The sequence below is a fragment of the Podarcis gaigeae genome, assembly GCF_964106915.1.
Source record: "Podarcis gaigeae genome assembly, chromosome: 7".
In the NCBI taxonomy this organism is placed as follows: domain Eukaryota; kingdom Metazoa; phylum Chordata; class Lepidosauria; order Squamata; family Lacertidae; genus Podarcis; species Podarcis gaigeae.
Window position 1 is genome coordinate 36802576 of NC_139683.1, and position 27660 is coordinate 36830235.

A 27660-nucleotide genomic window follows, 5' to 3' on the forward strand; every position below is an offset into this window, starting at 1 on the left:
TGGGGGGAGAGTAATGAGTGCAGAATATAAAGTAAAAAATAGTGAAAACTGGTGTAGGAAGGAAGAAATCACACATGTGGTAGGAGGATCAGGCCAAAGACCCATCTAATTCAGCATCCAACCAAGCACTTACGGGAAGCCCATGAGTAGAACTTGAGCGCAAGAGCTAACACAGTGATATGTAGAGGGGAAAGCAAGATAAAATTGCAAAAAACAAACACCTAAGTAAAATGAACAAAATGCACCAGGAAAAAATCCTCACCTATCACATGATCTGAGCACATTACTAAGGGATGATATAAATCTCATGTTCCTTGGCTAACATGAAAGACTTAATACATTGAAGTTGGAGAAAATGTGGAACTATAGAAGAAATATTCATCAATAAGTTTATGCCTTCCCAAAAAAGTTTTGCACCAAAGCAGGACCAATCTTAGGAGCATAAACCATTTCCACCATTAAGGTCAGATTCAACTTTATTTGTGTCGCAGAGAATTTCCCATTACAGTCGTACCTTGGTTCATGAACACCTTGCAAGTTGAACGTTTTGGCTCCCGAACGCTGCAAACCCAGAAGTGAGTGTTCCGGTTTGCAAATGTTTTTTGGAACCCGAACGACTGGTGCAGCTTCTGCAGCTTCCGATTGGCTGCAGGAGCTTCCTGCAGCCAATCAGAAGCTGCGCCTTGGTTTCTGAATGTTTTAGAAGTCGAATGAACTTCCGGAACGGATTCCATTCAACTTCCAAGGTACCACTGTACCTGTTATCCTCCTAACATCACAGGATAATGAATAAAATTTAAGTCTACCACTTGTTAGCAACACAAATTCTGGATGGGCACCCTGGTGGACAATCATGACATTGTCAATTTCATATTTAAAGCTCAGAAGGTGTTAAACTGTATAATGAGACTAGAAAATGGGGTTGGATGCAGAATTTGGTGTGAATGTTTAGCAAGCATTTGGAGAAGGCAAAATGGGGCCATGGCTGAGTACAGTCATACCTCAGGTTACAGACGCTTCAGGTTGCGTTTTTTCGGGTTATGGACCCGCCGAAACCCGGAAGTACCGGAACGGGCTACTTCCGGGTTTTGGTAGTCACGTATGCACAGAAGCTCTAAATCGCACTTTGTGCATGTGCAGAAGCACCAAATCGCAACCCACATGTGCGCAGACGCACCGCTGCGGGTTGCAAATGTGCATAGCGCACAGATCATGATTGCAACCCAAGCGTCCACTGTACACAAAAACTACAGCTAGGTCATTTCTTTCCCAGTTTTACCTGAGCATTTTCACATGAGATTTGTTGAAGCACAGTAGTTCATTTATTTGTAGATTATTGCTGTTCATTGATAAAAGCAGAAGCATCTGCCTCCTGCCTTCATCAGATTAGTTTATGTACAAAAAACTTGTTTAATGTAAGAAAAGGTGAAGATAAGAAAACCACATATTCTTTTTATCTAGCGGACCCCAACTTTTACTCAGAAGTAAACTCCACCAAGTAAACTCCACTCACTATGTGGGTTAAACCACAGAGCCTAGGGCTTGCCGATCAGAAGGTTGGCAGGTCGAATCCCCGTGATGGGGTAAGCTCCCATTGCTACCCGGTCCCTGCTCCTGCCAACCTAGCAGTTCGAAAGCACATCAAATGCAAGTAGATAAATAGGTACCGCTCCGGCAGGAAGGTAAACGGCGTTTCTGTGCACTGCTCTGGTTTGCCAGAAAGCAGCTTAGTCATGCTGGCCACAGGACCCGGAAGCTGTACGCCGGCTCCCTTGGCCAGTAAAGTGAGATGAGCGCCACAACCCCAGAGTCGTCCGCGACTGGACCTAACCGTCAGGGGTCCTTTCACCTTTTACTCCTAGAGAGGAAGGTGCACTGGACTGCAATTATTAAAGCTATGTGGAACTGAGGAATACGGTGGAGAGATAGGGGTCAATTAACTCAGCTTTCAAGTGACTGAGTTAAACTTTATATGTCCCAATTGAGGGACAAGAAGTTCACGTCTGCCCCTCTGAAAGCCACTGGGCTAATCTTCTTGCCCAACATGGGGTTACATGCCTCAAGGTTTCTCTAAGAAACTTAGTCTGCCCTGCACTTGCAACAATTACATGGGTACATTACTCAGTTTTAAGGGGGGGGGAATAAGCTTCAGAAAAAATCTAATGTTTAAATACAATTATATTTGGGCATCCAAAATAGGTAAAAGTATGAAATTGTGAATGTGACTATTAGCTGTTCACTGGCTAGAGTCTGGTTCTGCATATCCATTTGTAACTGACACTCCTGATTTAGTATCTTTCTTCTGAAAGTAACTTCCGGTATGAGACATGACTGCCATCATTATCTCCAGCAGATTCCCTGCTCCCCACCCCCCAGCCTCATTTATTATTCAAGCACCAGCATTTCTTCCATGACCTCTGGGAAAGTGATCTAAAGGACCATCTCAAGTATATTTTAAAAGCATGTGTACTGAAAATGGAAAATAATTATTTCCAATTTTCCAAATCACTTTTATTTTTCTTGATTAATTTGTCAATTATTTTTCTCCCCTGTCCAAACACCCTTTGATAATTATATTATTACATTCTAGCTGTGTGTCGATCACACATAAGTGGGAGGACACCTGTATTTTATATTCAATTAACAAAATATTATGAATTGGTGATGCACATTCTTTTTCCAAAATCTCAAACATTTACCTAGAATGTTGAAAGTAACTAGCAGAAGAGAAGATGGAGAGAGACAAAACTTACTTCTTGGCATTCGTTAATGACTCATACCAGATCAGGATCCTGGAGATTTGATTGGATCCAGAGACATTATTTTGATCTCAAAGCTGTGTCTCTAACTTCCCACCTAAATCATACTCAGAGAGTAATCATGTAATATAAAATAAATTACACCAAATTACCTCTTCTACGTTGGAAGCAGTTTTGGCAGACGTCTCCATAAAGATAAGCCCATGCTCTCGTGCAAATGCTTCACCTTCTTCCTTTTTCACTTCTCTTCTAGACTCTAGATCACTAAGAAAACAAGACATCAGTTGTTCCCTGTACAAGCTAACTACCTAGGCACATATCTTTACTTAAAATTAAGTCCATTTGTCTAGGTATACATTTGATGAAGTCCAATATAGAACCTTAATCACATTCTAAGTGACTAAAAAGCTATTTATTCACTATTACTGATTAAAACCCAATGCTGAGGAGAGAAAAATGGGAAGGAGGATGGCAAAGACATGCAGTCACTCCAAAAGCATCACGACAAAGAACTATCAATGTTGATTTCTAACAAGGGAGGCATCTCCTCAAAAATACACTGACAGCATAATATGGAAAAATGACTCCCGGCAGCTTTTCAGACAGGATCCCAGCTGCCATTTTCATGAACCTCATTAGCCAGATTGTGGGAAACAGGACATTCCTGTCTACATTTCTCAGCTTATGCATCCTTATGCCACTTTGTGATATAGCTTTCTAACAGCAGCTTCTATCTAAGTTCATAACCAGAAAATATAAATTTTGAATGGATATTAATACAGTAACATTTCATTTACATACAAATGCCTGCTGGTCACTCTTACCTACTCCTTCCTCCAAAATTTCCAAAATCTCTTTTCATAAGTTATATGGGACATGTATTATTAGCAGCCCAAGATCAGTTCTGAATAACTGCAAGTTCCTATGTGGCTACATTGATGTTCGTCAAAACCTCACCCCAGACAGTTGGTCTTGCGGACCACTCTTTGTAGGTGGTGTTTAGAGCAAGCAGCCCCTCTCTTGCAGGCCTTGACACTGTTGGAACCTAACACAAGATGCAATGTTTCTTCACTCAACACTTATTTAAGTTATGGAATTAGCCAATGTAAGATGTAGTGCTGGCCACTAGCCTAAATGGTTTTTCTCGGTTTAGAATCAGGGGGCAACCTCCCCTATGAGGAATGGTTGCAACAGACATGTTAATGATTATCCGTATTTTAAAGCTATGACACACACTTAGCTAGGAATAAGTTCCTTTGAATCCAGTGAGTAGGATTGTGGGAGGGGAGTTGTTGGTTTTTAATCTTTTTCTTGTTTTTATTAGGTATTTTGGGTTCTCATTTTGTATTTTTATGTTGTGAACTGCCCTATGATATTTGGATGAAGGGTGGTAGACTACTACTACTACTAATAATAATAAGAAGAAGAATGGCAGTCCAATAAAGTTCTGAATAGAAAGTTCCCATGTAACTACAGTGATGCATGTAAAAACCTCACCACACAGATTGGTCTATTGTGTAGAAGTGGAGTGAGTCTGCACATCGGATGTGGACTTCCAGGCCCCTCTATCAAGCTACACCTCTCACTGGTGCTACACCTGCACTACTGTGCAGAACAGAATAAGTAATCCCTAGAGCCGTTTTGGTACATAAATTGCATATCAATTAATAAATAATAGTACCTTTTAAAAAGTGGCCCTTCAGGCCTCTCTATCAGGCCTTGGTACTTGCCCCAGGCCACACTTCTCACTGGCTGTTTGTCTCGGGTGCTTGTGCCTTGTCACTGAACTGCGTGCAGAAACTCTGGCTTTTGCATGACTATGGTGTAGTCTACTGTACAAATATAAAAGTCAAACCAGTTGCTCTGCCTAAATTTGCCCCACCCGCTACTGGCATCTGGCTTATGCAAGGCCACCCAAAGGGGAGTACAGCCCTTCGGCTTAAAAAGATTCTTCAGTCTTGGTATAGAATGCCACCTAGCAGCACCTAGTAAGCTTTTTTTTTGGGGGGGGGGGAGACTACACTGCTTGCAAAGTGCAAGAAATACAACTACGATCACCACCAATGAAATTGTATCTTCATTTTAGATAAAGTTTTGTTCTCCTTGAACTTGGGAAATCTGCTTTCTCCAATACATTGTTTCCAACATAAGAGTTATTGGTAGCATAATGACAATCTTTAAGTCATTTGGGCCAAACTATGTGTGAACTACTAGTGCTAGACAGAATCTGAAAAGCTCAGCATGTTAATAATACAGCATTGATCGAACAACTGAATGTTGTACTTCTGTGAGTACAACACATTTTTTTCCAGACAACAAAGATATCTGTTCATCAATGATGATAATACTATGAAGTAGGACATTTAAAAAACATCCAGAGAATTATATGAAGAATTGCAGTAAGCAGACCAAAGATATTCAACAAGCCTCCAACTCGAGTTAAAAGTTCCACCGTGGTAACCTTGAGATCAACTGCAAAGGAGTCTAGATTGAAAAAGAACTAGCACATTGTAGGACAGCTCAGACATGAAGCTAGCTAAATGTTAAAGGGAATATAAACATTTCAGTCTTTTAATCCAAGGATAGCTAATGTGATGCTCTATACATGTAGTGGATTACAACTTCCACCATCCTGAGCATAGGCCATGATGGCTGAGGCTGATGTATGCCAAAACATCTAGAAACACTGTGTTGGGTACCTCTGTTTTAATTGGCATTCAAATCTAGAATTGGATATATTACTAAAAAAAAAATCAAAAATGTCAAGAAGTTGTTTTTTTGGCAACTCAGCTGACTCAAACCAGGATCATCAAATGTTAAAATTATTTTTTTAAAAAAAATAAAGGTCATGTACTCAATATGCTACTTGTTATGGAGCAGGTTTTTAATTAACTGTTAATCCACACCATTTCAAAAGGCTTTTAAATATATATACCTTTTATTTCCAATGAGCATAATGACCATGTTAGAATTGGAATGCTGACGGGCATCTTCTAACCATGTTGTCAAATGGTTGAAAGTGTCCCTCCTAAAATGAGACCAAAACGCAAGTGAGGAACAATGCACAAACAAAAAATGAACAAAGCAAAAGTTTAAATATATATATATAAACAGAAAATTTAATGACTTTACCAGTTGTTAACCTAGGACTTATACACTGGACAACTGATGTGCAGTGGAAGTCACTTTAGTTCCCTTCTGCTTCCACCACTAGTTGAAAACCAGTTTTAGACATTGAAATCTGTTAATGATTTTAAAAAAAAACATACAGAAAAAAGCTAGTTACAAAAGTCTAAAAAATTCTGAAAGATTCTCACCTTGTAATGTCATACACTAGTAAGGCCCCTGCTGCCCCTCTGTAGTATGACCTTGTGATAGAACGGAAGGACTCCTGCCCAGCCTGTAGAAATACAAGATTCATAGTTCATTTTGTCTCCTGTCTTTCCTTGTAAAGAAAGTAAGAGTCTTGCATACTTACACTAAGAAGTTTATTGTGTAAGGGATTGGGGGAAAGGACAAAACCTCACTAATTCTGGAAAAGAGGAGCCACGAATTAAAAAGTCTACAGCACAGAACCATTGGGGAGGGGACTCAAGAACAAGACCTCTAAACCTTTTTTGGCAATCCCTGACAACCCAATTTACTGAATGGCTTCACAATACATGAATCATTATTAGAGTACAGAATGGACTCCTAGCAACTAAGCTCTGAAGACAAATTTGAAAGGAAGCAAATAACCCAGTGCTTCACATTTGAATTCAATAACTCCCTCCCTGGGGCAGCTGTTGACACTAGAATAAATAAAGCCCATTGTAAATAAATGATGAATGACATCTTTACGCCCACCATCTGCTGGTGTAAAGGTTGTAGGAAGGCCAAGGATGCAGATTTTATCCGTTATATCATAAACTGCAGCCAGCTTTCAACAGTCTTCAGATGGAATTCTTTCCACTAGCATTTTATTATAAAAAACAGATAATGGTTTTGAATTTGATTTTATATAATTCTATTGTACATTTAATCAATTTCCTGTGCTTCTGACAGAGTGCTTGTCAAAAGCATGCAAGAAGGTGCCTTGATTGCCACAAATGAAAAACATCAGATATCATATAAAAATGATTTTTAAAAGAATTCTAACAGAACATCCTAAGTTTAAAATTTTATGTTAGATTTTCAAAAGGGATTGGTCATAGAGCTACACTGATGTCATCCTATAGCCCTCCTTTCTGCTTCAAAACTTATGTATGGGTCATATATTTAACCTTTTTAAAAAAGCCTTGGTCACTATGAACTGGACATAGTAATCCCAAACACTGAATAGCTATATTCTATCACTAAATTATTAAGTTATTAACAGCCATAGAAAAGAAAAGTTCACCCTGCCACGGATGTTAGGCAAAAGCTAATGCTTGCAATACTTGTAAGATTTCACCTCCCACTTTTTCTCCAGGAACTACAATGTTTACCCATTAACACTAAGGTGATTAGTACATATAGTACATATATTCAACTAAGTTGTTGCACTAGTGGAAGTCAGAAGGACCTCCTCGTTCTTCTACCTCCTCCCCAAACTAGGAGAACTCCAAGAACAGCACATGGGAGAGAAGGGGGGAAGATTTTACGACCAGTGCAAGCATTTTTGCTTGCCAGACAGAACAATCGCCTTCACATGGTGTTGCATTCCACCCATAGTCTTTTGTGATGGCAAAAAAGGAAATGAAACTTATCTCACATAAAGATAACTATGTCTTTAAATTTGCCAGCATAAATGAAAAATATTTATAGACTGTTAACAGCATCTATGAAGAATTTGTGTTAAAAAAATTAAAGATAAAGTATTAAAAACTATTCACTATGTAGCAGATATAGCATAATTCCATACAATGTTTAGGGAGTTTATTTCTAGAGTATTCAAGACTTTGAAAGCACCAAGAGTTTCACCAGATCTTCACCAAGTGCGACCTAGCAGCTGACCACATACAGGCAGTCAGCAAAAATCTGAGATTTATGGAGCCCCTGTATGCATGCCGAATATACACAGAGGTAAAACTGCCAACCTATATAACTTTTGAAGTATAATCTCATTCAGGATCAATGGATGACCTGTGTGGGATTCTTTAAATCATGTTTGCCTTCGATACCTGGGATAGGCATATACACAAAAGAAGGTGTATACACATACACACTATTTCTCTCTCTTAAGCCTCCTCTGCTGACCATCAGTTCCATGTTGGGAGCAGGAAGGCAAGCCCAAGGACTTAGTTACAAAACTATTTCATTCTCTTGACATAGATAAAATGACATGACAGGAAGATGGCTATGTTTCTCTCAAACATTTATTTATCTATTTTAAGAGGATTCTTGTTTCATATGGAGAAAACTTTCAATCATGTAAGCTCCCTCTGCAGTTGTAGTGATAAAGTCAAGAATCAGGTTCATTGTGCCCTATCCTACTTGCAAGAACTATGCCCTAGTATAGCATTGTAAGAGAGACTGCATGATCAGAACCCAGAAGTCCCATTTAGGCAGCAAAGGTAATTCCCAGAAGCCAGTGGCTGGACCAGTTAAGAACACACATTACTGAAGGCACATGAGGGCTATGAGTAGCTTCAGACCATCCCAAATATGTAAGAAGACTGTTTTACTTATGCTTTTGGTGTAAAGTCCAAAGCACTGAGTTTCCCATCTTCCCTGCTGAGGTGGATGGGAGAATGAAGGAATGCACACATTTCAGAAACAGCAGGTATGCAGATTAGAGGTAGTTCTGGATACATCTTTGCCATTAGAGCCCCAAGTGACCTTTGCAGATAGCACTACTTCTTACCAGTTTCATCTGGTATGCCTGGTACAGAGGTATTTGAATCAGGAAAGCCTGGCCACTGCAATCCATGAGAATGGGTAACCTCGGGACTAGACTACGGCACTGTGCTTTATGTTTGGCTGCCCACTGTCCTGGTCTAAAAGTTCCAGCTTGTGCAGAATTGTGTTGCCAGATTGCTGATGGGGGCAGATGACTGATAGCACATGGCACCTCTGCTATAACATCAGCACTAGCTGCCCATATACTACTGGGCTGAGAGATGTGCAGGCTTGGCAAAAATGGGGAGGAGTAACCCAGAAAAGCTGGGAGGAAAGCCCTAAATGACTTGGATCCAGAATACCTTCAAGGATCACTTGAGTCCTTATATCCCACTTCAACCATCCTGAGGAGCACTGTTAGTTGTCTTGCATACCTTCACTACTGGCTTCTAACAGAAGTTGGTGTTCTAATAGAAGTTGGTGTTGCCAGTTCCATGCTGTGGAATACCCTTCCAGCACAGATTCTGCAGGCAACCTCACTACTAATTTTTAGGAATCTCCTGAAGATCTTTTTATGCCAACAGATTTATTTATTTATAAGAAATCAGTCATTTTTATGACATTTTGTATTTTATGTTCTATAGTATGTGTATACACTGTTGTACACTTCTGTGATATTTTATGTACATGGGTGGCATAACTGTTTTTATAAATAAATTTAGACTACAGCTGAGAGCAGAAGGTTAGGATGTCTGCTAACTGGATCCCTGCACAAGAACACTCCTGCAGGGTGGCGATGCACCTAAACATTTTGGTACATAATCCACTTGTATAGTTCCTATGAAACCAATACATACTAAACTTTTGCCTTAATATTTCTTTATTATAAAGGCACAATACTCTCAATAAATGAGCACGTTCCAGCTTAAGAAACATCTCATAATATTACTAAGCTACCACAGTGTAGCAAGAATTCAAAATTTGGTACTTCAAAAAACTGGTGAGTGAACAACAAGCCTGTTTTACAGTTGAATAAATGAGGCAATACAATTAAATGACATTTAGGCTGCATTCCACACCATAGCTACTAACTTGCACCCTCTTCCCTACACAAACAAGTGACCTAATGAATAACTACCCCTGAAATTAGGGACGCGGGTAGCACTGTGGTCTAAACCACTGAGCCTAGGGCTTGCCAATCGGAAGGTCAGCAGTTTGAATCCCCGCAACGGGGTGAGCTCCCTTTGCTCAGTCCCAGCTCCTGCCAACCTAGCAGTTCGAAAGCACGTAAAAGTGCAAGTAGATAAATAGGTACTGCTCTGGTGGGAAGGTAAATGGAGTTTCCGTACACTGCTCTGGTTTCGCCAAAAGCGGCTTAGTCATGCTGGCCACATGACCTGGAAAAACTGTCTGTGGACAAATGTCAGCTCCCTCGGTCAGTAAAGCGAGATGAGCGCTGCAACCCCAGTCATTCGCAGCTGGACTTAACTGTCAGGGGTCCTTTACCTTTACCCCTTAAATTATATCAAGCTGATTCATACATATGCTTACTGGGTTTAGAGCTTGAGGTTTATCGAAAGAGAAGAAAAATTGAAGCTCTCCTCACTGGTCCTTTATCCCAGAATATGTAAACAATAGTTAAGATTACTTTTTCACAGACGGGTTAGCAGAAATCTTCTAAATAGCTCAAGGGAGTTAGAACAAACCCTATATCCATATACAGAGAGATTGTTGATCCAGGATAAACAGGAATCAATAATGCTTGCAGCAGCTAGTATTATTTCGGATCATGGAACACAAACACACACACACACACACACACACACACCGTCTAGAGTTTGCCTTTTTGGGAGATAGTTCGCACCATTTTTTCAGTTTACACCATTTTTGAGTGTTTCTTTTTGTTTTTGTTTTACAACAGTTGACTGGTGCTTTTTTCAGAGTTTCAGTTCCTCGCTCCTGTTCTTTGAACCACAGTTTAAAGAAAATTTGCACAGAAAATTTTCCTACACTTACCGTATCCCATATCTGAAGTTTTATCTGTTTCCCATCAATGGTTATCATTCGAGCACCAAATTCTACACCTGAATAATAAAATAAAATGTTGTAACAGAGCTCCAACACAGCAATGAAATACTATCCAGTATCCTAAATGAAATCAGGATTTACTTCAACCTTTTTCATAGCAGGAAGCAACATTGTTCTTCATGCTTTCAGTTGGCTTTCCCCCTACACCACATACTGAAGAGTTAACAGACTTTTATACAGTTTTGTATTGTGTCATAGTTTTATACACTCATTTCTAGATTAACAGATGCAAAAAAAAATGTCTTACAACAGAGGTAGAAAAAATAAGAACAATCTAAAAACCCACAAAGGAAGCATTTAGCATACCCAGTGTGGTGCAATAATTAGAATTTTGGACTAGAACCTGAAAGACCAGGGTTCAAATCCCCACTCAGCCATGAAGATTACTGGGTGACCTCAGGCCAGTTACAGTCTCACAGCCTAACCTGACTTACAAGCATTCTGTGAAGATATAAGGGGGAGGGGCAGAGAACCATGTATGCCACCTTGAGTTCTCCAGAGAAAAGGTGGGATATAAACTGCAATAACAATAAAGGAAGAAAATGCTTTTTAAAATTATGACACTGCAATGTAGTTTGAAAATATTCAGAGGCAGTCACAAGCAGCTGCAGAATGTGAGAAAGTTTCAAATCTCTCTGAGTCAGACTCAAATTAAACTACTTAAATCCCTTCAAAGAAACCATCATTTAGGCTTAGAAGAGCGTTACAACTTAGATTTAACAAAATCTTAAAATGATATTTCCTATTCAGATAATATTTTAGAAATTGTCAATTCTGACAACATTGTTAAGCTGAAACCATTTTGTATGGAAAACACACTCTTTACAAATTCAGCCACAGTAACTTTTAACAGTGGATAGTTGGATGCAATTTTGTCCAATATGAACCTGATTTATTTATCAGACTAAGCACCACTGACCCATGCCACTATAACCTTGTAAATATATGACTATTAGTTGAAAGTCTAGGCCAGGGGTAGTCAACCTTTTTGTATCTACCACCCACTAATGTATCTTTCTTGATGGTAAAATTTCCTTACCGCCCACCAGCGCTCGATGGAAAGAGGATTCAGCTTGTGCCATAGAACCCCCCCTACCACTCACCTGGAATCCTGAAACGCCCACTAGAGGGTGGAAGGGACCAGGTTGACAACCCCTGCTCTAGACAATCCATTTCATAACTTGATGCATGCAGTTGCCAAGGACCTTTACTCAATTACCTGCATAAAAGAACTTACCTATAGTAAGGTCGTGCACTGGCTGAAACCTTTTGTCTGTGAACTGCAACAATAAACATGATTTTCCAACACCTGAAAGGGAAAAAAATCAATTTCAAGAATTTCCAAATATAAAGTACTACAAAAAGGGAGAATATTTCAAAATTTCAGACTTCTTTACACACATTTACAAATTACTGATAAAACTACTCCTTGCTGTTTGCATAACATTTCAGAGGCCACCAAAAGAAACACAAAGGATAACAGTGAGGTCCCTTGGAACTTGTCATGCTCCTCCGTAGCAACCAAATTACTAAATCCCACTCCTCCTCCAAAATCATATTCATTATGTACATTTACTATTCAGAAACTTAAGACTCTCACTTAGTAGCTAGTTTCAGATAGCCTCTATAGTTACTCTGCTGCTCTTTTAAATTATACATACTTTGTTAATGTAACTATGCAATTACAATATATACATATATGTAATGAGTATAAACATTTTAAACCTCTTAGAAAACCAACTCTATTTTCATAAAACACTTTTCTGTTCTGTTAAATCAAGCACTGTATACTTGAAAAGGAAATAACCATTATTTAAAAGTACTTCAATATTGCTTAAATGTTACATTTGTTTTTTATTGTTTTTGCTCCACTTCCCTCTATCCCGAGTCCTCCTTTTTTATTGCACGACTATACTTCAACTCAGGGACGCGGGTGGCACTGTGAGTTAAACCACAGAGCCTAAGGCTTGCCGATCAAAAGGTCGGCGGTTCGAATCCCCATGACAGGGTGAACTCCCATTGCTTGGTCCCTGCTCCTGCCAAGCTAGCAGTTCGAAAGCACATCAGAGTACAAGTAGATAAATAGGTACCGCTCTGGTGGGAAGGTAAACTGCATTTCCGTGCGCTGCTCTGGTTCGCCAGAAGCGGCCTAGTCATGCTGGCCACACGACCCGGAAGCTGTACACCGGCTCCCTCAGCCAATAAAGCGAGATGAGCACCACAACCCCAGAGTCATCTATGACTGGACCTAAGGTTCAGGGGTCCCTTTACCTTTATACTTCAATTCTCCAATTTTCCTTCAATGTTTCCTTAGCATTATATTCAGCTTAACAATCGCCACTGGCCCCCAAATATTCCCATCTGTTATACTGTTATACGCATGAACTTTGACTGGCTTATTCCTACAGTTTGAATGATATTATTATTCTATTATATATTCTTTACTATTAGCCTACATGTTGTGTTTGTATTGTTGTGATTGGTTCTTATTGGAGCACAGGGGTTTGTTTTTGGTTCCCCAAATATTTATGACAGATTCTTTCTTTCCTGGTTTTGGACTATCCTTCTACACTTGTGCATACATAACCCTGGTTACTATTAAAATGCACAACATTTGGATCCACTCACTCTTTGGTGTTCTTGAATCATTGATGTAATTCAACGAAAATAATAGTGGACTATTTTCAAAGCCTAATGACAAATTATGTCATTTTATAACCAATGTCATTTCCATCATATATATGAAATCATTCTGCTTTTCCAAGGGATCCAAAGCCATTGCACCACACTTTTCATGCAATTTTCTCTATAATTCATGGCTGACATGAATTTGGTTCCTACTCCAAATAGGCATTTCCATACTTTCTCCTAAATTTCCAATTGCAATTCTCTTTCCCATTTCATCATATGATTTAAGTTTTGTCCCTGAATATTTGTGCATTGACACTTGACATAAAGCTGAAAACCATTTAACTGTGCCGTTCCTTGTTAACCTTTCAAATTGTTTTACAGTTCTCACTTCCTGTTTTTGTCTCAGTCCACTTAGAATACTTTTTATTTGTATGCATTTAAAGGTGGTGCTATCATTTGTTCCCTCATCTGTTCCCAAGTTCTTATTTTCACTATTTTTTTTAGTTATATAGGTGACCTTAAAATTTGGCATGAAAGAAGCATAAGTGGACCACTCATCTTCTATTATGTGTAATATTAGTGAAGTACAAGGTGCACTCTTTCATCATTCACTGCACCACCTGTGTCAAAATATTATTCTAAATAAGATATTACAAATCCTCTCTTCTTACAGGCTTTTCTTCCTTATATTTTATTTATTCTCAATTTCTTTCTAGCCAGAAAACTTAAGATATAATTTCTTGCCACTCTTGATAGTTTTAAATGTAAGTAAAACAGGTATTTTACATTAGAATATGATGCAAAGTAGGACACTTGTTTTCACAAGACTTTTGTGGTTTTACCTCTTGCAACATTTTATTATTATTATATATGGCCTTCATCCAAAGATCTCAGGGTGGTTCACAAGATAAAGAGCACATAGCTCAGGTGTTGCTGAGAGAACTTCAAACCAGGACTGTGATTCAAATAGCCCTCAGTAGAAGTGAAAGAACTGCTTTCTCAGTCCAAGACAGATAAACGTAAGCAATGACAAATCTAAGAAACTATGATATGTAGGAATCATGAATGCCCAAGCTCTATCATAGAAACTATGCTAGCAATGGACCAAACAGCTACAACTTTTTGTCAGGAACAGACAGTTTGTGCATAACAACCAAATTTCCACCTAAAAATGTATTTAATTCCTGCAAGGACCTACCACATGCCACTTTCACAAGGAAACTTTGGGGCTTCATATATTTGTACATGAAAGGGCTGGTTTGCATATGCATGTGAATCATCTGTCAACAATAACATAAAATGGCAACTTGCATGAGTTACACCTCAAAGATAAAAGAAAAACCCAGAGGTAGAATGTTCCTATCAAGAATTCAGACATTCTCAGTTTTAAGATCAAGTGGTATGAAGCCAATATGCATGAACAGCCCAATCCTATGTTATACAGTAATAGATAATAAATATGGTTTTATACATAAGCCTTAATTAAGAATTCTATGACCTGCATATAACCAGCTTCTTTACACAATTCATCCAAAAGCCACTGAAACATGTTACCTGTTTCAATGGATCTCCTACAATGTAGGCTAGTAATTGTACTTGAGGCATGGTTAAATATGGAATTTTCCAGCTTGATGGAAGGGGAGGGTACCAGAGACATGACAGACCCTCTTAAAATTCCTCTAAGGAGCACTGCTGTGAGAAAATTGACTTGAGCAGCAGTCAATCTATTCCCAGAACTGAGGCAGGGTGTGACTTCTCAAAGGGACATGCATGTGGTAATTATCACAGCTCTTTGCTCTTGGAAGACTGGGAGGATATCTCCATTGATAGGATGATTATGTTGATCTTCTGAATCTGAGTAAAATTGTAGGCTGGTTAAGGATTGAATAACAATTCGATTTACACACAATTTCTGAAGTCATTTCTATATTCTATTCTGCAGCTCCACTTTGCACCCATTTTGACTGTCACCCCCCATGTCCATGGTAACTTCCTGCATGTTCTGCTTCCCACACAATACTAACCACCCTTTTCACCTTTTGTTCAGTTACAAAGTTATCACACTCTCCTATTATTCAGACTCTTTCATGCCCCTGCTTTCATCTTCAACCCTATTCCCACGCCTCCTACTCCCACCTTTGTTGTAACTCCCCTTGCACTCCCATTTTCACCTTCACTACTTTTTCTTCCACGCTTCTTACTGTTCTCAACTCTCCCCTGCATACAGATCACCACCCCCATTTCCATGCCTAGTCCTCTCTACTCTGGAGTCCCCTCTGCAAACATACTCCATAGCATGGGTAGGCAAACTAAGGACCAGGGGCCGGATCCAGCCCAATCGCCTTCTAAATCCGGCCCGCGGACGGTCGGTCCGGGAATCAGAGTGTTTTTACATGAGTAGAATGTGTCCATTTATTTAAAATGCATCTCTGCGTTATTTGTGGGGCATAGGAATTCATTCATATATTTTTTCCAAAATATAGTCCGGCCCACCATAAGGTCTGAGGGACAGTGGAGTGGCCCCCTGCTGAAAAAGTTTACTGACCCCTGCCCCATACTAATATATGTTGCTGTATCTTTAAGATAAATAGTCTTAAGAGCAATGTTGTCAGTTAGCTTATTCAGCTAGAGAATGTTAAGTTTAGTCAATGGTGGTTGTACATATCGGGATGTTTGCTTGTTAATAAAATATCTGATCTAAATTACTACAGTGAATCTAGAATTTCATGCTGAAGACAACACATGGTACTAGGAGTAAAATATACTATAGGAAGGTACTATGGAATATTTAAAAACTCTACATTCTTTCTCTCTCTTCCATGAGGCAGCTGAGGAATGGAAGAAGTTTAAAACAACACCCCCCCTTTCAGTATTTCTCCTTTTTTGTAGTACTCAAGGAGAGGCAGAAGTCTGAGTAAAGTGAGGGTGGACAGACAATGAGAGGAAAACCATGGCTTTAAACAACAGTAGAGGTTTGAGTAGATAAAAGATGGAGGGACTGACGTCCATTTTTCTTTAGGTGGAAAGAAATTTGGCAAATAAATCGGCTTGGCATTTCAACACTTGCCTGGCAACTACTGGCAGCAATATATATATGCACACATGTAAGTAAGCAGGCTGCTAGGGGAGAGGCAGAATACATCACTTCTGTGCATTCAGCAAAGAAACCCTCCACACCAAGCACTGAAATGTACTTGTTGATCTAGCCTTTACCTGCCAGCCACCAGTCAGCTTGTAAAAAATTTCTGCAGACTAGTAATTCTTGTGGATACAATTTAGAATTGTGAAATTGAAGAAATTATTAAACTGTAGTAATAAGAACAACAACAGCAACTTATTATAACAACAACAGTCTACCAATACACACATAAAATGTAAAACTATTTTTTGGTGTGGGAAAACCTCTTTTGACCAGTGGCTAAGCTTCATGCTCTGACACCGGGGGGGTGGGGTGGATGGAGAGCAGGCAGGGGCGTGGCTGGTGCACGTCCAGGGGGAGTGGTGCGCTGGGGAGTGGCACTCCCTGAGGGAGTGGGGTGAAAGCCACTATGGCACCCCACCGGGATCGCGCTGCTGGAGGCAGTGCGCTCCCCCTGCAGTCCTCTTCCTCTGCCACTGCTTCTGAGTACTTTTTTTATTTTACCTTGATGTAATTTCAAAAAGGAATACAAGGGAATAAACAGAAAAGCCACAATCACAATTGCTTAAGAGCATTTCATTGTTGACCAATACATTGATTATGACTAAGCACCTACTTAAAAACAAAACAAAATAAAATTGCAGGACTTTGCAGCACAGTATCCGTATCTACTCAACACTCACCAATCTGAACTGGTGCCATATTTTGTTTTTACTGCAAAGGCTCAAGAACAAGTAAATGTGAACAAATTATGCCTGAGCATTAAAAAACACTTCTGCAATCTTGCATAAATGTCCAAAAATTTCTATTCAAAGGCAGCTTTCAGTCTACTTTCACTCAAAGCATCTACAGCTTCTGTCAAATACAAACAGCTAAGTTTACTTCACTCCTTTCCCTAGGGTTCAGACTGACCAAGAGAAAGATAAATGCAAGGAGATAAGAACTCCTTCCAAAAGGCAACACAAAGAACAGGGGTAGCTAACTTTTGTTGATGGACTATTATTTCCATAAGTCCTAACCATTGGTCATGCTGGCTGGAACTGATGGGAGTTTGGAGTCCAACAACATGTGGAGGGCAACAGGTTGTCCACTATTATCATAGAGCAAAGATAAAGTAATGAAAAGTTAAAACACTGTGAATCTTGAAAAAAGCACGAAATTTGTTAAGAGGAAATTTAATCAGCATTGAATCAAATATGGCTAAAAGTTTTTTGCTTTAAATGGCAAAGCAATGCAAATAAACACTGGCCTGCAAATTAAGAGATGTGGGCCACTATCTGGACCTTGGGTGATTCTAGTTGCTAGTTACTAGAAAGCTCCAATGTAGGAAAATCCACAACCTCTCTTGGGAGTTTGTTACACTGTCAAATAGTTTTATTATCAGACAGTTCTTCCTGATGCTTAGTTAGAATCTCCATTCTTGTAACTTGAATCCATTGATACAGGTCCTACCCTCCGGAGCAGAACAAACTTGCTTCATCTTCCATGTGACAGCCCTTAAGATATTTGAGGAGGCTATCATATCTCCTTTCAGTCTCTTTCCCAGGTTAAACATACCCAACTCCCGCAACCGTTTCACATAAAGCTTGGTTTCCAGACCCTTGATCATCTTGGGCATCCTCCTCTGCACACATTCCAGCTTGTCAATATCCTTCTTAAATTGTGACACCCAGAACTCGACACAGTATTCCTGGTGTGGTCTGATGAAGGCATAATAGAGTGGTACTATTACTTCCCTTGACCTGGACACTATAATTCTGCGGCTTTTTTTGCTGCTGCATCACACTGTTGACTCATGTTAAGCTTGTGGTCCGCTAAGACCCCCAAATCCTTTTCATATGTACTGCTAATAAGCCAGGTGTCCCTCATCTTATATTTGTGCATCTGGTTCTTCCTGCCTAAGCACAGAACCTTATATTTGTCCCTAGTTAAATTCATTTTGCTAGTTTGGGCCCAGTTCTCCAATCTGTTAAGGTCATTTTGAATCCCAGTTCTTTCTTCTGAAGCATTAGCTACCCCTCCAAGTTTAGTGTCATCTGCAAATTTGATGAGCATCTCCTCAATTCTTTCATCCAAGTTGTTTATAAAGACATTGAACAACAGTGGGCACAGGACAGAGTGCTGCAGCACCCTTAGTGAGCACACTTTGGGTTCAGTCAACCAGCTATAAATCCACCTAACAGATACCTCATCCAGCCCGCATTTTACCAGGTTTTCTGCAAGAATATCATGGGGGACTTTGTCAAAAACCTTGCTGAAATCAAGACACACCATACCCACAGCATTTCCCTTATCCACAAGCTTGTAACTCTATAAAAAAAAAAGAAATGAGATTTGCCTGGCATGACTTATTTTTGAGAAGGCCATACTGGGACTTAATAATCACAGCATCCTTTTTTAAGTGCTCACAGATTGACTGTTTAATTATCTTTTCTAGGACCTTTCCTGGTATCAATGTAAGCTCACCTAGGTCTTCTTTTCTCTCCTTTATGAATATGGGGACAACATTTGGTCGTTTCCAGTCTGCAGAGACCTCACCTGTTCTCCAATAATTCTCAGATTATAGAAAGAGCTCTGAAAATACATTGACTAGAGCACTCAACATGCCTAGCTAAAATAAATTTTAATTTACTTGTGGAATCTCCTGGATTCTGCTTGCAATGTTGAAATCAAATACTGAATATATGAAGAGATTGATTACATAGCTCAATCCTACACATGCTTACCTGGAAGCAAGCTAGACTGAATTTAATGCAGCCTTGTAAACAAGCCACATGTTTCCTAGCCTGCCAATCAACACATCCCTATGTTGTTCATTTGTGAAATATAAACTGCCTGAAAATGAGAGGGCATATTTCAAATTTATAAAAGTTTCCCTGCCTGGTCACCAAATGACTATTTCATCTCATCATAGGCAACCAAACAAATACTGTTTAGAAATGTGGCTTAATAGAACCTCTTTCCTAGTAACCATACATACAAGTTCTATGCTACAGATAGGTAGCCGTGTTGGTCTGCCATAGTCAAAACAAAAAAATTCCTTCCAGTAGCACCTTAAAGACCAACTAAGTTAGTTCTTGGTATGAGCTTTCGTGTGCATGCACACTTCTTCAGATACACTGAAACAGAAATTTCCAGACCCTTCTATATAGTGAGAAGGTGGGGAGGGGTATTACTCAGAAGGGTGGTGGGAATGGGTGATTGGCAGATAGCTGTGATGAGCCTGTTGACGACTCTTAATGACCTATTGCAGTCCCATTCCCACCACCCTTCTGTGTAATATCCCTCCCCACCTTCTCACTATATAGAAGGGTCTGGAAACTTCTGTTTCAGTGTATCTGAAGAAGTGTGCATGCACACGAAAGCTCATACCAAGAACTAACTTATTTGGTCTTTAAGGTGCTACTGGAAGGAAGTTCTATGCTTTAAGTAATGAAAGTTGGCCAATCTTGGTTTGTTTTAAAATGAAATATCACAAGACCTAAAGAATCAATAGAAGTGCAAATGCAGTCTGATCGAGTAAGTTCCAGTATGAACAGAAGTGTGCCTAGGAGTACAACATTATATTACTTTGCTGACTGAGTACTTCCAGACTGCATAATACAGCAATTAGAAATTGAATCAGTGGTACCTACCTGAAATGAACTTTTATAGAACCAGACTGTAAATATGTTTGTACCACAGTCTTTTAAAAAAAAATTAAAATGCATTTTAAAAGAGGGAAAAGTGATTGAAATATAACCTATTATGTATTCTAGAGCTGAGGAATCTTGAGTAAATAAGCTAAAATCTCAATGAGGATAGACAGAAGAAGTAAATGAAATACAGATACCTTTGTATTTTAGAGTTTCCTCCTTAAAGATAAGAGGAAGAGGAAAGGGAATAACCATTCAAGAGAAAGCTACTAACTTTATAATACAGTGGTACCTCGGGTTAAGAACTTAATTCATTCCGGAGGTCCGTTCTTAACCTGAAACTGTGTTAACCTGAAGCACGACTTTAGCTAATGGGGCCTCCTGCTGCCACCGCGCCGCTGTGTGATTTCTGTTCTCAGCCCGAAGCAAAGTTTTTAACCCAAGGTACTATTTCTGGGTTAGAGGAGTCTGTAACCTGAGGCATCTGTAACCTGAAGCGTCTGTAATCTGAGGTACCACTGTAAAGGAATATGTTTGTCCAATCATATACTTGTCAAGAAACTTTCAGCATCACTCCTCACATTATATGGTGGCTAACATGTACTTTCAGCTACATATACTCATGGCAGAAGCTTCAGCCAATTCTAGTTCCTTATGTACCTGTTTGATACATGCAAGGAGAAAATGTTGATATACCTCTTTGTGAATGTTTTGCACATACAGTATGTGTATTATATAACGTATTGAATTGGTCCTTCAGAGAAAGGATTTCTAGCCTTTGGATAAGTTTGACAGAAATCTCTCTCACACACATTCACACTTTTCCCAACTCAACTATTTTCATAAATAGTTAAAATGAAAAAATAAACACTGCAATCTAAAAAGGTTGTTTTCAAATAGTGGCTGATAGGCATGAAAGTGTATTCGATTATTCAACACCATGTGTGACGTTTAAGCTTAATTCACTTGGGGAAACAAGAACCCCAAGTATTTATTCTAACATGGCTGTTGCATAGCACTTTCTAGTATTCAAATTACATCACATGCATTGTCTAGTTGTGATCCTTCAATTGCAAAGGAAATCAGTATCATTATATCCTGTGCTGCTGATGGGGGGGGGGGGGAGGAGCAAAGAGTAGCTTGTCTACGGCCACCTACTGAATTTATGCAGAGATGATATGCATACAAGATCCTTTTTTATTGGTAGCTCAGTCTCTTAGGTCACTATACTGCATCTATCATGCTAAATTCCATCATGTTCAAGTCAGAGAGATGGCACTAAAGGGCCTCTCCATAAGGCTCAGCTGCAATACCACCAACTTTTGGCTCCTCCTCTCCTTGAACTCTTCCTTCCAGCTGGCCATTACAAGAATTCTGTCACTTAAGACCCCCGTTTGATCCTTTTTTTTTCTGCCGGTTCCCCCCCTTTTTGCCCTGTCTTTTACATTCTATACCGGAGGGGTAGAGTAGGCTTATTACTGTCACTTTATAAGCTTTTTCGGCTAAGGAGTGGCAGGAAATACTTTAAACGTCCAGGAACAGAGCCACGACCAATCAACGGTGGAAGCCACTTTTATCTGGTAGACTTTCTTGGAACGTAAAACATATCCAGAGGTGGGGAGGGTGCAGTGTATCTTTGGGCAGAGAGGGATTAAATGGTGTCATCCTTTAGGGCCTTGCTCCGCAGGCGTGTCTGACAGGCCTGGAGTGAGAAGTCTTGGCCGAAGGCCCAGCGCGTCTCGAGGCCTTGTCAAGTCCCCCCCCCCCGAGGGGGGTGTTATCACCACTCCCCCATTGCCTCACCGAAGCGTCCGGCGTGGCCAACGGGGCTCTTCGGACGCGTCCGAAATGAGGTCAACGACAAGCACCCCGCCCGCTGTCCCGAGGCCCCGGCTGCACCCATTTCAGGGCCGCCCCGCTCCCTTCCCGGGAACTCTCTGGGTCGAGAGGCCTTGAAACCAGACGGCAGCGAGGGGGCTCTGGAGGCGCTGGCAGCCGAGCCCTAGGCCTCGCCAGGCCGCGGGCGGGGCCCTGGGCCGAGCACCTCCCCCTGCCGAGCCCAGTCACCACCACGTCGGCGCAGCCAACACTGCGGAAATGGGGCAGCCGAGAGGCGTTGCGCAGGAAGCGCCGAGGCCGCCAGCAGCGCAGGCCCCTTTTAAACCTTCCCCGGCGGGCCGCCCTTACCTGTGTCCCCGATTATGATGTACTTGAAGAGATACGCGTAGGCCATGTCCTTCCAGTCGTCGTCGCCGCCGCCGCCTTCCTGCGCCTCCTGCTAGGGCTGCTCGCTGCTTGGTGACGCGGCGCGCACTCCCCCGCCCCTCGCTGTCAGGGCTCGCGCAACGGAAGGTTCGAAACCGTTGGCAGCGGGCCCCCCTCCTCCAGCTCCTTCCAACCGCCCTCGGGCTTCTGACAGCTTCCCTCAGCGAGCCTCCCACGCCGGCCTTCCGCGTGCGCCTGGGCGCCTCGCCTCCCCTTCTTTCCCCGGCCGGGCCTTTGGAGGTGCCTTCAGAGCGTCCCGAGGAGCGCGCGGTTCGGACGGAGGGCCGGTGGGAAGGCGGGCGGGGGTGGGGGGGAGAGCGAGGGAAGCAGGAACAATAACAGGCGCGAGGCTCCCGAACGCTCCGGCAACGTCACGCAGCGCTCTCTCCGCCGACCCGGAAGTGCTGAAGCAGCTGGTGCCTCGGCCTCGGCGTGCGGGCGAAGGGGAGGATCCCTGGGAGTGATGCGAGGGACGGGGCGGCCGAGCGCCTGGCGCCTTCGGCCTTGGGGTGGGGCCCGAGGCTCCTGGGCCGCCGCCCTGTCCGCTGCAGGCCGAGGAAGCGCCCTCGCTGCCTCCTGGAGGGAATGGTCGCTGCGAAGCGCTTCGTCGCCCCGTCTCTGGTTGGAGGACTTCAGCGGCCTCATCCTGGCACAGCAACATTCGCACTTTTAAGTAGGGCGAGTTGGTTTTTTTGGGAGGGGGAGAGGCGAAGGAAGTAAAACAAAAGGCACCATACGGGCTTGCGGATCGCCACATCACTTCTGGCAGTTTTTCAGATTTCCCTCTGGGTCCAAACGGAATGTCGAATGTGTCGCTGTATACAAAACGGAAGCCATGGCAGCGGCTGGACTTCTCCTGCCTTCTACACAGTGCAGAAAGATGTTGTGCATTTATCAGCCTACATTGTTGGGAAGCTGAGATGGAAATGGTACAAGAGCAATGGGCGGGAATGTCCCAGTGCCTTCTTTTTGCGCAAGTCTGCTCTATATCACAGATAACCAAGATGTCTCCAGAAGTTGCCACTGGTTACATGGCCGTAGACAGGGGGCAAGTTCCCCCCTAAATTAAGTAAATCTATAAAAATACTTAACTAACTGAGGTTCTGCCCCACCCCCACATAAATCCTGGTTACGCCCATGAGTTGTTGGAATTACAGTTGTATGGCTCTCGCTTTAAAAATGGCTTGAAACGTTTGCAAACGAAAACATTTTTCCTCTTCCAGGCCTTTGGCTAAATAAATCTATGGCCTTTTAAACTTGTTTAAACAACTGGGGGTGTTTTGTTTTTTTTGTTACATATTTTTGTGGTTTTACACAGTAAACTGCCCTGTGATCCTCAGAAGAAGTATATAAATTTAATATAATATATATTAAAAATAATAACACAAAAATAATATCTAGCAACAAACATGACTTGCTGACTGTTGCCAGTGAGTGTTTTCTTTTGCCCTGTGCATTTTAATTGTAATTTTTACTGTTGAACTCTCTGGTTGTGTCATACATACCAATCTCCTTTGGCGTCCCTATGTATGCACACACCCCATGGATAAAGAACAGAAAGATTGTGAGTGGGAAGCTCCAGCATCAATAGGATTAAGCTGTTAATCATTCTTAAGGAGACTTCAACACTTGCCCAGTTTACACATTAACTTCATAGTGTGGTTGTCATGCCATATCATTGGGGCCTACAGAGGTCATAGAATCATAAAGTTGGAAGAGACCACAAGGGCCATCAAGTCCAACCCCCTGCCAAGCAGGAAACACCATCAGAGCACTCCTGACATATGGTTGTCAAGCCTCTGCTTAAAGACCTCCAAAGAAGGAGACTCCACCACACTCCTTGGCAGCAAATTCCACTGTCAAACAGCTCTTACTGTCAGGAAGTTCTTCATAATGTTTAGGTGGAATCTTCTTTCTTGTAGTTTGGATCCATTGCTCTGTGTCCGCTTCTCTGGAGCAGCAGAAAACAACCTTTCTCCCTCCTCTATGTGACATCCTTTTATATATTTGGACATGCCTATCATATCACCCCTTAACCTCCTCTTCTCCAGGCTAAACATGCCCAGCTCCCTTAGCCGTTCCTCATAAGGCATCGTTTCCAGGCCTTTGACCATTTTGGTTGCCCTCCTCTGGACACGTTCCAGTTTGTCAGTGTCCTTCTTGAACTGTGGTGCCCAGAACTGGACACAGTACTCCAGGTGAGGTCTGACCAGAGCAGAATACAATGGCACTATTACTTCCCTTGATCTAGATCAGGGGTCTGCAACCTTTAAGACAAAAAGAGCCACTTGGACCGAAGAAAAAAAAACTGGGAGCCACAAAACCATTGCAACATTTAAAACAGTGGGGAGTGTCGGGGCACACAATGCGCCTCCTCCCCTCGCTAGTATGCGCCCCGGAGCTGCGGCAAAGGTGTAAAAGAGCCACATGCGGCTCCGGAGCCATGGGTTGCTGACCCCTGATCTAGATGCTATACTCCTATTGATGCAGCCCAGAATTGCATTGGCTTTTTTAGCTGCCGCGTCACACTGTTGGCTCATGTCAAGTTTGTGGTCAACCAAGACTCCTAGATCCTTTTCATATGTACTGCTCTCAAGCCAGGTGTCACCCATCTTGTATTTGTGCCTCTCATTTTTTTTGCCCAAGTGCAATATGTGAGAAACTTAGGTCAGCAGCTTTTCATATACCTTTAATCTCAAAAATGCAGTAAAGGGGTCATAGATTATTTTATTTTTTACAGAGCAAGCTAGTCCTCCCCACTCCCCCACCCCACAACAAACATTTTTAAAAAATACTCTCAGAACAAAAAGCAGGGGAAATAGCGTTGGTGGCATTGGTACAATACATAATAATCTGTCCATGACATAATAGCGTAGTTTTCATTGAGCACAGACGCCAGCTAAGGGCAGAGCAGTTGTAAAAGTATTTAGAATGCTATTATTTATTACATTTGTATATTCTTTGTTGTCTTAGCAATATAAAATATAATTCATAATAAAAGCCAAAACCAATATAAAATAAACCAAAGCAGTATAAAGCCCTCTCCTTACCACCACCAAATGAAAACATTTCAGCACAAAACCCAGTTGCTAAAATGATTGAAAACCCAGCAAGAGATAGTTTGGTATGAAAAACAGAAACACCAGATAGGTTGTGTCTGAGAGAGCGCTAAACTCTCTACATTGTGCCAAGAAGACTATAGCATGGTTGCCAGACAAGCCTCTCTATAGGACATTCTGTAATCAGGGCACCACCACTGAAAAAGCCCACTTAATATTTCTATTTATTCTTAATGTGCCTGTTTCTTGAAGAGAAATGGAACTCTGGGAAAAGAAGAGATAAACCAACAGACCCTCCAAGTGTCCCTGTTTTCAAGGGACACTCCTGGGTTCACAGAAGCTGTCACGGTTTCTGATTTGATCCCAGAATGCCCCGGTTTTCCTTAGGACGTCCCTATTTTTATCAGAGAAATGTTGGAGAATATGACCCCCGCGTCAAGGAGATACAACCATTAGAAGACATCTGAAGGCAGTTTTTAATGTTTAATTTTTAAAATGTTTTTATATATGTTGGAAGCTGCCCAGAGTGGCTGGGGCAACCCAGTCAGATGGGCGGGTGTACATAATAAAATCGTTGTTATTAAATAGTAAATATCTGTTTTCATTGGAGAAATTTTGGAGGGTATGTAGAGCTATTATGTTACAGTCATATTTATTTAATTTATATCCCACCCTTCCCAAAGAGCCCAGGACCACAAAACAGATATACAATTAAAAACAAACAAAGCAAAAGCATTCTAAAGCAGATTAAAACATTCTAAAAACTATTACAATTAAAAACTCGGGGACATTATTTCAGCCAAACCACAATTCATGTTTTGCCAGATGGGCACATGAAGGAGCTGAAGCTCACAGAGCTTTCTTGTAAAAAATTCCTAGAGAGAACTCTCTGAGATAACTTCCTTTATCTTCCTTGACAGGAAGCTGTAACACTACATATTTCCTGCCTGCTTGCACATATTTTTTCTCTCCATCATGCTTCCAGGTTGACCACATGTACATGTCTGAACTCTGCAGATCACTCACCATTTTTGAACATATTTTTGTACTTTTGTAACTTAAATAGTACTTATAAACCTGTCTTCATTATGCCTTCATACCTACATATTATGTAGGTAAATACTACTTTTCTTTCTTCACAGAACTCTGTGTGTGATTGTTGTTTTAAGGTAGAGAAAAGGAGTAATATCCAATGTGCCTGAAAGCATCTTGCATTATTGCTTCTAGAATGTTAAATCAACCTTATCTTTGCTTCCCAGTTTAAGCTGCGAAAGATGGTACTCTGCTGATCTCACTAACGTAGACAAGGAAAAGTACCGGTACTAGCTAAATATATTCTTTGCTAGTGTCTAAATCCATTCCTACAAAAACAACGAAAGGCAGTTCCAGTTCCAGGCAAAGGTCTAGCTGCCAGGACATGGCTGCCTTGTTCAGCAGCTACCCAGGCCTTCCTCTTAGAGCCATCTCAGGAGATTTGGAAAGCTAACATGAAAGAAAAGACCTTTCTGTTGTAATGTAGCAATTCAGCAACACCCTTCCAATTGAAGTACTCTTTGTCCAGCTTCCTTTTGTGTCTCTTGCTAGAAGCTGGAGATGTTTTTATTTTGACTCATGTTTAATAAGCAAGACCCAGTTCTGTTGCCGTGTAACATTTTTTACTTTTGCTGCTGTTAGATTTTTTGTTTTGGGTGTAAATGTTGGTATGCATATATTATTTGTACAACCTTGGCAGAGATAAGGTGCTATGGTCCATGGTTTTCATGTAGACACAATTCAAGCCAAATGGCTTCTACTATGAAACTGAGATTACAAAGTCCCCCTTATGTGAGGGCTCGTGTCACTTCAGAAGGACACATATGAATTTGACACACTGATGCAGTCATTTGGGCAACCATAGCTGAGATATACGTACAAAGCATTTTCATAAAAGAGATAATATAGTGCTTTCCTAAATGCCATCTGCAACTTTCTCTTTGTTATAACTTCATGTATAGGGTAAGTGTACTGCCTTAAATAGTAGGAACTGAATTGGGCTTTGTACACATTTTGTTAAAATTCTTAAGATTGCCTAAATTATAGAAAAAGTGACAGTTACAAGTGACATCTGCAAGTGCTTGCACTGTCGTTGAAAAGAGCATAATGTGTTTGTGTATCGTTTATGAGACTAATGCAACTAAGGACAGAAAGGGCCTTTTGACAAATGCTGTGCTACAATTGGAGATCTGTTTGTCAAAGAGACGGCCCTTTATTATTCAACTGGGTAACCAGAGTGTTTGGTCATCTGC

At 41.1% G+C, this 27660-nt stretch overlaps 1 protein-coding gene and 1 long non-coding RNA gene across 2 annotated transcripts in view; one reads left to right on the plus strand and one right to left on the minus strand.

Annotated features, from left to right (window-relative positions):
* RAB2A (RAB2A, member RAS oncogene family) overlaps positions 1-22382 on the minus strand; it is a 32474-nt gene extending 10092 nt beyond the window's left edge. The window contains exons 1-6 of the mRNA XM_083748088.1: positions 22239-22382; positions 11884-11955; positions 10575-10642; positions 6077-6159; positions 5695-5787; positions 2912-3023 (exon numbers count right to left, since the gene is read on the minus strand). Of these exons, the coding sequence (XP_083604214.1) occupies positions 2912-3023; positions 5695-5787; positions 6077-6159; positions 10575-10642; positions 11884-11955; positions 22239-22284 (474 nt within the window). The 5' untranslated portion in view covers positions 22285-22382. The remainder of the gene's footprint in view (positions 1-2911; positions 3024-5694; positions 5788-6076; positions 6160-10574; positions 10643-11883; positions 11956-22238) is intronic.
* A 676-nt stretch (positions 22383-23058) lies between these two features.
* On the plus strand, positions 23059-25967 carry LOC310848732. Its single transcript, XR_014566561.1, has 2 exons — positions 23059-24009; positions 24963-25967. It is a non-coding gene; the product is annotated as an uncharacterized lncRNA (long non-coding RNA).
* The last annotated feature ends 1693 nt before the right edge of the window (positions 25968-27660 follow it).